We start from the raw sequence: 12,979 nt of genomic DNA, 5'->3' as shown, positions 1-12,979 counted from the left end.
GCCTCTTCATTACTTGTCACTGGCATGAGCTCAGCCTCCTGAAATGCAACAACAGTACAAGACAAAGTCCGAGCATTACCAGCTAGGTTTGCTGCACTGAGCTCCCACTATCCACAGCCCTTAAGAGGAACTGACAAAAGCCATATAAATTGACATTGTCAGGTAGTGTAGGTCCCAAATGTACTCCATGTTTACAAAAAGAACAAAAAAGGCAAATCTTGTTTTCTAGTCTGATTCCTTCAGAGCCTATTGTGAAAAACACCACAGTAACCAAGCTCCAGAGGAGTGAGAGAAAACCCCTCTTATTTAGCTGTAATCAGCAGCTAGATACTGCACTGATTTCTCTATAAGTAACTGAGAGCTGCTGTGAAAAGTTATTCATCCTCTCTCCTTCCTTACTATGCATATTCATAACAGAGGAGGACCAGACTGCACTTGGCTACTCCTCCTTGGAGAGTGGAGAGGCCACAGAGACTCATGTCACGGAGACATGACCAAGAGCCTTTCAATACAAGCCTCTTTACCTCTGTCTCTGGATTCTGGGGAAGACAAAGTATAACAAGAGAAGAGAGCAGGTCTGGCAAAGCTGTTTCTGTGCTCTATAGTGCATTTTGCCTATAAACACATTTTAAAGCCTTTTTATTTTTTGCCTTGCACTAAATGCTACGTCTTGGATTACTGATTATGGATCTTCCTGGGGGCAGCACCACCACAATGTAATACTGATCTGGATGATTTATTGATTTATTTGTTAATTTTAAATAAAAACAGTTTTCTAACTTAATTTTTTTTATCGCATTGATTGCAACCCATATGATGTCTTGTAAGATCTAAAGGGTGAAATTTACCAGACAATATGAGTGAAATTGAGTAGGTTTTTTCATCATCTAAGTTGAATGCAATGAAACTTAAACAAAGAGTACCACAGCTGAAAAGTCAACTAGATTTTAAAATTAAATTTTGCTTTAATAATCTCGGGTAGCATTGGTAGCCTGACAAATCTATTAAGAGAATAGGGAAAGTTTCTTTGGTGCTATTAGCAATCACAAAACATACATCTAAGGCAAAAAGACAGCTAGAATGTATATGCATTTTGTGATATTGAAGTTTAATAATTTAATAAAGTGCATTTAAAATAAAGTGCAAGAGATTACGGTGAAATGCATTATACAGTACAGTGATGAAAGTGCATATGATTGCATTAAAATGTAAAGAAAGCAAGGATATGTGCTTTAAAGTGCATTACATAGATATGTGATTGGCAAAAAGGACATTTCTGAGAAGCTACATGGTTTCTTTGCATCATTCTTCACTTTCAAAAAGGAAATTCCTACCTTATATCTGCTGTTTCCTGGTAACAAAGAGGAAGTAGTCTCAGATCTTGAGATGACAGGAGAAGAGATGCTAGAGCAAATCAGTTAATATTAAATGCAATAAGTCACCAGGCCCAGACGGTCCGTTATCAAGTTCTGAAGGAGCTCAAATATGAAGTATCTGAACTGCTCACAAAAATATGCCATCTTTCATTAAAAACAGCTACTGTTCAAGAGACTTGGAGGGTAGCAAATGTCCTTTCAAAAAGGCTTTAGGGCAGGGGTTCTCAACCTGTTTCTTTCTGAGACCCACTCAACATGCTATAAAAATGTCAGGGCCCAGCGAGGGAGGTAGGGGACTTGGGGCTCTGGGCCGGGGGTAGGCCCTTGGGCATAGGCATAGTTTGACTTCTGTTTTTGGGGGGAAGGGGCCAGCAGGGCTTGGCCAGCTCTGTATAGTGGGGTCCAGGAAGGCAGTGTCACCTCTACCCCCTGACTCACCTCAGCAGGCCACCCAGCCTGTCTGGATTGGGTGTGATGGGGGTTCAGCTCAAAAAGTTTGAAAACCGTGCAGGGAGGGGGTAGCGAGGGGCTGGGTGCAGGCAGAGGGGTAGTTAGGGGCTGTGTGTGGGCAGGGGGTAGCAAGGAGCTGTGTGCGGGCATGGGGGTAGCGCAGGGTTACAGTGCGGGGGTAACTAGGAGCTGTGTGCCAGAAGGGCTTGCCTGTGGTCACTGCTCCCCAAGGGCTTTGCTGGCCAGAGCGGGAGTCCTCCTGTCTGGGTGGCTCTTACCAGCTGTGTGAGCTGAGGAGCAGCAGCAACCCCAGGCACCAGCAACAGTGGCAGATGGGGGAATGCTGTGGCTCCTGCTCCATGGTACCAGCCAGAGCAGTAGTTTCCACACTGCCCAACTCTGGCTTCCCGCCTCTGACCTGGCCAAGGGGTGGGGCCTCAGCGGTGGGGAGAGGAAGAGGGGTATATAGAATCATAAAATATCAGGGTTGGAAGGGACCTCAGGAGGCCATCTAGTCCAACCCCCTGCTCAAAGCAGGACCAATTCCCAACTAAATCATCCCCGCTAGGGCTTTTTCAAGCCTGACCTTAAAAACCTCTAAGGAAGGAGATTCCATCACCTCCCTAGGTAACTCATTCCAGTGCTTCACCACTCCTCCGAGTGAAAAAGTTTTTCCTAATATCCAACCTAAACCTTCCCCACTGCAACTTGAGACCATTACTCCTTGTTCTGTCATCTCCTACCACTGAAAACAGTCTAGATCCATCCTCTTTGGAACCCCCTTTCAGGTAGTTGAAAGCAGCTATCAAATCCCCCCCCATTCTTCTCTTCTGCAGACTAAATTATCCCAGATCCCTGAGCTTCTCCTCATAAGTCATGTGCTCCAGCCCCCTAATCATTTTTGTTGCCCTCCGCTGGACTCTTTCCAATTTTTCCACATCCTTCTTGTAGTGTGGGGCTGAAAACTGGACACAGTACTCCAGATGAGGCCTCACCAATGTTGAATAGAGGGGAATGATCATCTCCCTCGATCTGCTGGCAATGCCCCTACTTATACAGCCCCAATGCTGTTAGCCTTCTTGGCAACAAGGACACACGGTTGACTCATGTAGTTCCCCGGATCCTCCTCCTTCCCTTTCTAAAAGATGAGCACTACATTAGCCTTTTTCCAGTCATCTGGGACGTCCTTCGTTCGCCATGAGTTTTCAAAGATATGTGGAGCTGCTCCTGGGACTGTCCCATTCTGGCACTGCAGTGGGGATGGTGGGGTGGGAACCAGTGCTCAGGGTTTCAGCCCCACGGTTCAGGGTTTCAGCCCTGTGGCGGGGGGCGCAGAGGCATGGGGTTTCAGCCCTGCGGCAGGAGGTGCCGGGGCTCAGGGTCTTGGCTTCAGCCATGGGGTTCCGCGGTCCCCCTGAAAGGGCTCACGTACTCCCATGGGGCCACGGACCCCCTGGTTGAGAACCACTGCTCTATTGGGTAATTTGGGGCAATATAGACCAATTAACTTTACATCTATACCTGGCAATTTAGTTCTGTTTTTAAATTTTGGATTCATCCAACAAAACACCTAGAAGATCATGATTTAATAGGGTCTAATCAGCATGGATTCTGCAGAGGAAAATCATCTAATTAATCTCTTTAGAATTTCTTGAACATATCAATAAAGTAATGGATAAAGGGGAAATGGTTGGCCTCATTTATTTAGCCTTTCAAAAGGGTCCCTCACTAGAGGCTATTAAAGAAGCTAAGTAGTCATGGTGTGAGTGGCATAGTATTGTGAATCAAAAACTATCTAGGAGATAGAAAGGAAAAGGGACTAAATGGTCTGTTTTCATCATTGAAAAAGGTTAACAGTGGGGCCTCAAGATTCTGTACTAGGTCCCATGTTTAATATTAAATGATCTGAAAACTAGGTGAGTGCTGAGGTAGCAAAATTTCGGAATATCTGGGCATCACTGTGGACTGCCTAGACACCTCTGCATCAAAAAAGCAAACAAAGTTCGGATGCATGAGGAATGGCATGGAGAATACCAAAAATAGTATTTCTTTATATAAATCAGTGATGTGACCTGTGCAGTACTGGGTCCACCTTCCCATCTCAAAAACAATATTTCAGAATGAGAGGGGTTTCAGAGAAAAGCAAACATGATGAAGACCCTGAAAAAGTCACATGAAGAGAGATTGAAAAGATTGGTATAGTTTACCTTAGAGAGGAGATGATTAAGAGGGGACATGATAAAAATACATAAAATAATGAATGGTCTATACAAGGAAGAACAGCAGCTTCTTTTGTTCTTGTCTAATAGGAACAAAGGGACAGTCAATGAAATCAAAAGGTAGGAAATTAATAACTCATAAAAGGAAATACGCTTTCACACAATGTGCAATTACACTGTGGAAGTCAATGCTGCAAGGAGTAATTTGAAGTCAAGAACTTTAGATTTAAAAAGGGATTGGACATCTATATGGATATAAAGACCTATCCAGAGGTCATATTCTAAAATTAATTATGCCTAATTTTGGAAGGGTTATTCAACCTTGTGGTTCAGACCTTAAGTCAATCTCTGACTAGTAAAGACCAGGATGAGATCTATGTGGGGGAGAGATATTACCCATATTTGTCTACTGCAGGGCTCTTACACCTTCATTTGAAACAGATAGTTCTGGACACAGAGAGAGAGAGAGAGAGAGAGAGAGAGAGAATACTGGACTAGACAGACTTTGGTCTGGTCCACTATGGAAATTTCCATGATCCTAATACATGGGTAAAATCTTTACAATTTTTGATTCTGAAACAGGAAATTAATTAGACTCACCTATAGATATTTCACTGTAACATTTGTAGTAACTCAAATTTATTTCTGTACATTAATATTTCCAGCACTTCTCTGTTCCTAGAAATGAGTGGAGGCTTTCTGATGGTCTAAAGCTTTCTATGATTGAATTTTTGTAGACAAGAGTCGTCATCCTCTGAATCAGACACACAAAGTTCCTCCCATACCTATTTAATCAGAAGAAATTTTGCTTGTAACAGGCAAAATGCATTCAGATTTAGTAAATATTTCAGTTCTCTTCAGTAAATATATCCCAGATCTATTAGCAGCCTTTAGTATATTAACAGGGATTCATTATCAAATGTTAAAACATCACCAATTTTCATCCTGTCGACACTGAATGTTACCTTCTCTAACATTAGTAGAGGAACATTGTAACTTTTTTATTTACGTTGCTAACAGATGATCCAACCAGCTTCTGCTGTTTTTAAAACCATCCTAAAGCATTAGCTTCTGAGAATTCCTTGGCTTTTGTCTGGAATGCTGTGTTTCTTAGTGTCTTACCTGTTGGCTGATTTTTAAAGGAGGGCAGTTAAGGAGATCACTGAAGATACAGCTCTGCAATCCTAAATGCTTTCGGAAGTTCATTTCCAGTGGGCCCACATCCAGTGTGGTGAATAAATTTTTTGTTTTCCAGTGTGCACACCCATATACTCCATATCACTGTTATAAATGCCTGCTCTGAATGCTGTGGAATGAGATTGTTACAGGTCTCCTATTCAAGTACTGTCCCAGTCCTGCTTACCTTGTAGGGTCTGACTGGATGATAGCCCAAAGAGGTGTGGCTTTAGGTGATGGTCCTCTGGGTTAGTAGTGTGCAGCAAGAGTCACTGTACCATGGTGCAGGAGTGTAACAGTAAGCATTTATGGTAAATGAGTTGTTTTAATACCATTGGATAATCTAGTTCAAACAACTGCACTAATACTAGTGTCAGACCCACAAAATGCTGGGGAGGACTGGCAGACTGCACAAGTCTACCTCATTAGATGGTGCTATACTTGTTGCATGTGACTTTATCCCTCTGTCTGGTCCACAGTAGTGTTGGATTATTTAATTTTTTTTGGATGCTACTGCAGGGGATATTCTCAACGACAGTCATGCTGAAGTCATTGCCAAGAGGAGTTTTCAGAGGTGAGACGTTAAGCCCCCTGTGGTGTTATCTGTTCAGTGGTCTGTTTGGTCATATCCACTTTCCTCAGGACGTTTACGCTATTGTAATGTAAATACATGTGTCCTTCACCTGTAACATTTGGAACACAGCCCCTTTCCAATGAGCTAAGCTGTGCAAGAAGAGAATGGGAGAGGCTAGCACCTCTCATGTTCCTTCCACAGGCAATATGTTTCTGTCCTGTGCACAGGTCTTTTTTCCCTTTGGTGCCCCTCTCCTCTCCTACACACACAGGCTTCTTCCTGCCCATTGTATACAGACTTTGCAAAAATAACTCTTCACATGGGGCTGATTCCAGGTCTTTTGGGCTCATTATGAAGCTTCTGATCAGACAGCAGGTGTCCTTGTGGAGACTTTTGGATCCTATCTGCCTACAGAAGACTAACCAGCCACTTGACTCACTGTAGTGCACTTCAGTGTCAACTGGCTAGAGGTTTGTGGGTAGAGCCCTGCAAATCCGTAGATATCCATGAACCATTTTTTGCGGATTGTGGCTGGATGCAGATCCAAATTTTATATATTTAAAGCCCTGCAAATCTACGAATATCCACAGATCACTTTTGTGGATCATGGATTGGATATGGATACAAATTTTGTATTAGTGCAGGGCTCCATTTGTGGACCTTAATTTAATTATCTTTACTTCTTCCTCTGTCCTAAGTTAAGGGAGTGATTCTCATAACGCTTTCTTGCCCTCCAGGTATCTCATCCACCAGCTGTGGCTGGCAGTCTCACACCAACAGGGCAGCATCTTCAGCCCAGGGACTGAGATTGGGAAATGGAAACTCAAACCACACATCACCTTTATTTTTTTCTGCAGCCATACCCCTTGTAAGTACATAAGAGCCAATCATTCATGTTCTCATCCCTGCCTGGTGCATCTGAGCCAGCTACCCCAACCATGGCTGAGAGAGGGTGAGCCAGCCTCCTTCATATCAGTAACATATGCAGTGAATCAGCAATGGCCTGCCAAATTGGTGCACTGCACTTCCTACTCTATTGGGTATATTGATATGGGAAGGGAGCATATGTATAAGCCAGTACCTGGCTCAGTACATACAAGTGCTTCAGTCTTGCCTGATTAGATAGAAACATGGGCCACCACTTTCTTGCTCCAAAACTAGTATCTTCCAGTGGTTCTGTCATACTAAAAGCCTGTCATTTTTCCTTGTTGCTTTGCTTTACCTGCCTACTCACTTCTCATAGGGAGCCCAAGTGCATTTATTATACTCTGTTGGCTAAAGATAATTATTTTATTCTCTAATCCCCCCCAAAATCCAAATAATTAGTAGGATTTTTTTATAAAATCCAAAACCCACGCTGTATGACTTGCTTCACAGCAGATTTATTCCCCCAACATAAAAAGATGCAGTGTCCAAAATGATAGTGTTGCAATTCTATAAGCGAAACCCAAGAACACAAGTCCCCAAGCTACTAAGTAGTTAGGCCTATTGATGTTTCGTATGTGCCCTTAGATACACATACACTTTTGTCCCAGGTTTGCTTTTTTAAGACTGACCCTACTACAAAGGTTTCACTAAAACATTCCAAATATGCTAAAACATGCTTTACTGGGAAGGAACTGGCATGGTCAGAATGCAGACCTTCTAAAAAGCAACAAACTGTGAATTTACATCCATGATTTTCCACCATTTTGATTCAACAAACTGATCCAGTCTTCTTCACTAACATAGATTTGGGACAGGAATTTGGATCTTCAAATCTAAGTGCAGGAAGAGAAGGAAGGGTATTTAGGGTTATGTTCTGTCAGCTATGTATCAGCCCCTTCCTGTTCTAGGTGTGACCCGGAGTGCCTCGCTGAGTATGCTAAGATCAGGGTAGACGACAAAAAGGAGAGCAGATGCTCCAAAAACTGGTGGTTAACACTGAAATTAGACTCACCAACCAGTCACAAACTGCTCCTGTTTTCCACACACTGGTTATCAAGAAGCTAAAAAGAAATCACACAGCCCCCTTTATTGCATTCCAGTTCTCTGGCTCCCAGTTACATAGGTCCAGTACAGTGAGAAGTTATTTAAAAACTGTTTACTATACAAAATGTTCTTCTGACACCAAAGAGCCAGCCACATTACCAGGTCAATATTGAAAGAGACAGCAGTGTTTAGTGTTGCAGTTGATGAGAGTGTAGATATAAATGACGTTTCACGTTTGGCAGTTGTTGCAAGATACTGTGCTTCCTATGAAATCCAAGAGGAACTTTGTTGCTTAAAACCCCTGCATGGCACAACAAAGGGGGAAGATATACTGGAAAGTTTTGTAAACCATTTTGAAGAACGAGGAGTTGACATCAGAAAAATACTTTGTGTGACAACAGATGGTGCTCCTGCCATGGTCGGAAAACAGAAGGGATTTGTAAAGATGCTTGAAGATCAAATTGGCCATCCGACAGTCAAATTTCACTATATCATCCATCAAGAAAACTTGTGTGCTAAAATTTCTAATTCAGAGCTTAATAACGTGATGAATACAGTGGTGCGAATTGTGAATTTCCTTGTTGCTCGATCTGCTTTGACTCACAGACAATTTCAAGCACTGCTAGAAGAGATGGACAGTGCTTATAACGACATCCCACTTCACAGCAACATTCGGTGGCTAAGTTGTGGCAAGGTTTTGGTGCACTTTGTAAACTGTTTTGATGCAATCAAGGCCTTTTTGTCGGAAAAAGAACAAAACTACCCCTAACTGGATGATGACAAATGGCTGTGTAAGCTCATGTTTCTAACTGATATCACTGCTCACCTAAACAAACTCAACCTCTGTCTCCAGGGTGCAGAGCAAACAGTTCTGGATCTTTATGAAGCCTGGAAAGCATTTGTTGTGAAACTTAGCAGTTTTTTCCAGGGATATTCAAACGTCTACTTTCTGCTATTTCTAACTCATAAAAGTGCTATCGACATGTTGTTCTGTCAGTGTCTATGAGATTGGAAAGTACATGCAAGAACTGCAATCAGAATTTTCTGACAGATTTCAAGATTTCCAGCAATTTGGCCCAATGCTTTCTTTTCTAATTAAATCTGAAAAGTTCAAGGAAAGCGACTTGGATTTGTCTGTATTTCAGTGGATGGGTGTTGAAGATTTCGAAATGCAACTCATTCAGTTAAAAAGCTCAGAATTGTGGACATCAAAGTTTGTGGATCTGCGGAGTGCACTTGAAGCCACCAAGAGAGATCATGGGGCCTCTATTCTGACCTGCTGGACATCCCTGCCAGTCAAATTTACCTGTTTGAAGAAAATTGCGTTTGCAGTGCTTTCAGCATTTGGATCCACATACCTGTGTGAACAGGTATTTTCACACATGAAATCTGTCCTCTTTCCCTCTCGGAGCTGGTTAACAAGTGATCACTCAGAAGCTTGTGTGCAGCTTAAAGTATCCAAATACATGCCAGACATTGGAAGACTCAGCGAGGAAAAGCAAGGGCAAGGATCACACTAAACTGATAAGATCTGCATTTTAATTTAATTTAATTTAAAGCTTCTGAAACATTTTGAAAACCTTGTTTACTTTGCATATAACAGTAGTTTGGTTATATATTATAGACTTAGAGAGAGACCTTCTAAAAAACGTTAAAATGTATTACTGGCACGCAAAGCCTTAAATTAGAGTGTATAAATGAAGACTCGGTACACCACTGCTGAAAGGTTGCCAACCGCTGTGATAGAGGTATTTAAAATCATGAATGATGTGGAGAAAGTAGATAAGGAAAAGTTAATTACTTATTCCCAGAATACAAGAACTAGAGGTCACCAAATGAAACTAAATAAAAGGAAGTTCTTCTTCACACAAGGCACAGTCAACTTTTGGAACTCCTTACCTGAGGAGGTTGTGAAGGCTAGGACTATAAGAGCGTTTAAAAGAGAACTGGATAAATTCATGGAGGTTAAGTCCATTAATGGCTATTAGCCCTATATTCTATGAAACAAACACCCAGACAGTTCACAACTCCATCTGTTCCCCTCTTTCCAACATGATAGTTGATTATAGCCATGTCCTTGCCACAAATGACTCCACATGTTCCTCTTTCCTCTAGATTGCTCAGTAAGAAAGTTACATTTTCCTCACTGGTGTTAACAGGAAACTTTGTGTTTTCATTACTCAGCTAACTTCTTAGAGTAGGTAGTTTTAGGGTAAGATTTTCAAAAGCTTTGTCCCAACTCTTTCCAACCTTTGTGATTTGTTTTTTGTAATGTTAATCTTCTTGTAAAGGGACTGTCCTCATTTCTTGGTTAGTCAACAGCTAAGTTTTGGGAATTGAAAATCTCCCATTGTGGAAGGGTACAAGAAGCACAGGGAAACAGTGAGTATCTGCAATCTTTACTCCAGGTTAACAAAGTTTTTTGCATGTCCATTAATGGAACAGTGAAGGTACCCACTGACTGAACGCATATGGAACCTGAATTTAGTTCTTACCTTGTGAAACAAGAGTTGGTTCCTTCAGGATAGGGGTTAGGTCCATTGCTGGAAGAGCGTGAGGGCTCCTTGAATTAAATGTAAAATATGTCTGAATTCTCATTCAAGTCTAATTAAAGTATAGTGCAGTGTCATTTGAAGAGGTTATTCTCTCTGGTACTTTTTTTGTTGTTGTTGTTCAAATCTTTAAAAACACGTGGTGGTTGCCTTATCTCTGAAGGGGTCTGCATTAAATGGCAAGGAGAAGCAGAAATCTCTTTCTAGGCCAGTGCTAATGTAACTTCCTTTCTTCTAGGTGGAGATGCCTCCATTATTCCAATGACCAAACCAGAGGACCAGCCTTGTGAGCTGGTTAGTAGAAAAGATCCAACAAGTCATTCAGCAGGTTGCAGTGACAACCATGATCCTGTGGGTCCAGAAAATAAAAGGAAAACAGAGGAAACTGCAAGTGATCATGTGACCAAGAGAATGAAAACTGTCATCAGTGATTCTGCATGTGAGGTCACTGAGAGAATAGCTGTGCAGTATGTTCCTGGCAATCAACAAAACGTACAAGACACAGATACCAGCCGCTCTGAATTTATTACAGATGGACAAAGAGAGATCTTAACGTGTGCTAAGGAGACCGGACTAATAGGAGCGACAGTGATGGATGTTTATAGAACCGGAGCAAAGTGTGTGCTGGGAGAGAGAGATGATGCTCGGAGACCAGGGGTAAAATATCATCATGTTGGGTTACTACGAGTGAAGCCAGGCCGTGGAGACAGGACCTGCTCCATGTCCTGCAGTGATAAACTAGCTCGCTGGAATGTACTGGGCTGTCAAGGAGCCCTCTTGATGCATTTCCTACAGCACCCGGTGTATCTCTCAGCGATTGTAGTGGGGAAATGCCCATATAGCCAAGAGGTCATGCAGAGAGCAGTTATTGAAAGGTACTTGATCCATAGAAGACCAGGAAGAGTGTATCAAGACTGAGTCATGGAGAGCAATGCCTGTCAGTGTGGTGTAGGGACATGGGTATTAGAAAGTTTGCAGTGCTCAGTCAGACAATCAGCAGAGAGATCAAAGTGATGAAGCAGCCATGTGTGGCTTAGAGGGAAGGTGACTGCTCCTGATGAATCAGTAATGAGAATTTGATGTTCTCCAGGAAACACTTCTTGGGTTTCTAACTCTTGCTGTTCTTAATCCTTTGATCTAATCCTAATCCCCCTATCATCATGCAGTCCCTTTTCACATTATAGACAATCCCGCCAATGGTTCTTTTTCTTCTGATATTGCTCCCAGTACTCTCAAATTTGTCGCTCTGGCCCCTTCTTAAAGGGACCTACCGAGATTGATATTGGGTTTGCACATTTTTTTTAAATGAGGTACAAAGAAGGGCTTGCAAGAATTTTATCAAAATAATTTTTTTTTTCCTACTTGCTTTTGACATTTGAAATTCAGGACTTGTCTACGCAGGAAGACAGTAGATCCAGTTACATTGTGTCACACATGACTTAGTGCTGCAGCAGTTGAAAGGGAAAGATTTTTAGTCAGACTGTTTAAAACTGTTTAAGGTGTTTTTGTAAATGCCTTTTTAACACTTAAGACCATTGAATATTAGGGTTTCTTTGTTTGGTTCAAAACCTATCCAGCTTCCCTTCAGTTAAGCTGTCAGGGCACATGATACATACTCAAGCTTCCACAGTGGCTCTCCAGCAAAACCAGGGAAGGCCAAATTTAGAAATATCAATTTTCTTTTAAAACATAGAGGATAACAATATATTACTGCTGTCAGTTACTTTTTTAATTTAACTGGCAGAGGTCTGTGCTGTGGATTTAAATGTCTTGGGTTCGGAACCTGCTGATTGCCCATGCAGGGATCAGTATAATTCTATATGTTAAAATTTCTGTTTCTTCAGTTTTCTTTTTACAAACTCCAGGAAATGTCATTAAAAAAAATACATTAGAAGACAATTAACGTTGTAAAATCAAGCTCTCAAAAGTTTGGAAATGCCAAAATTAAGGTTGGCCATGCTACCTTAATTTTGCCTTTTTGTGCAGCGGCATTCTGATACAGTCTTAGATGATCACATATCATGTGGGAGCCTCTACATTTATTTATTGACAAATAAAATTTGCAGAATTTTAAAATACTGTGCACAGATTTTTTTTTTTTTTTTTTGGGCATAGAATTCCTTCAGGAATAATATAATATACGACAGTTTTTACTTACACATACTATGTATCTAAGATTGTTTCTTCTGATACTGTGTTCCAATCTATGTTTGCCCCACAGTCCAGGAAAATAATTTTATTTACAAAATGCACGAGGCATGGATTCTGGTGGAGACCTTTCCTCACTCACTCTGTACCTTACAAAATAAGAGATGTTAAAATAAAGAATATGATTTGTCCTTAATTTAATTATATTACTCCTGGTTTTATTCTGAGAATATGTGATACAGCTCCTAACTAAGAAGTTGTTTCTTAGATTGTGGAATAGTCTGTCAATGCAATGGTGGATGCCTAGTTTCCAAGGATAGCTAACTGATGCAAATTGTGCATATTTAAACTTTTAAACTCTTGCTTATTTGATTTACCTTAAGTTGTCTACATTAGGAGTTTGCACCAATTTAATTAGATCTCTTTTAAAATGAAATTGGTGACATTTTCTAGTATAGATAAGGCTTTACTAAGCTATTTGGTTCAGCAATGTCATGAGGCACAGAGTTCTAC

The 12,979-nt window shown here is 41.3% G+C and overlaps 2 protein-coding genes across 5 annotated transcripts in view; one reads left to right on the top strand and one right to left on the bottom strand.

Moving 5' to 3' along the window:
- IST1 (IST1 factor associated with ESCRT-III) overlaps positions 1-12,979 on the bottom strand; it is a 578,781-nt gene that overhangs the window by 489,061 nt on the left and 76,741 nt on the right. The window lies entirely within an intron of this gene.
- Positions 1-12,979, top strand: part of ADAT1 (adenosine deaminase tRNA specific 1) — a 45,010-nt gene that overhangs the window by 10,372 nt on the left and 21,659 nt on the right. For all 4 annotated transcript variants that reach the window (XM_050922916.1, XM_050922915.1, XM_050922914.1 and 1 more), the window contains 3 exons: positions 5,741-5,795; positions 6,533-6,663; positions 10,557-11,193. In XM_050922916.1, the coding sequence (XP_050778873.1) occupies positions 5,741-5,795; positions 6,533-6,663; positions 10,557-11,193 (823 nt within the window). The remainder of the gene's footprint in view (positions 1-5,740; positions 5,796-6,532; positions 6,664-10,556; positions 11,194-12,979) is intronic.

This window comes from Gopherus flavomarginatus, chromosome 14 (genome assembly GCF_025201925.1).
Source record: "Gopherus flavomarginatus isolate rGopFla2 chromosome 14, rGopFla2.mat.asm, whole genome shotgun sequence".
NCBI lineage: Eukaryota > Metazoa > Chordata > Testudines > Testudinidae > Gopherus > Gopherus flavomarginatus.
The sequence above is the reverse complement of the archived record's forward strand: the minus strand, read 5'-3'. Positions and strand labels throughout refer to the sequence as shown.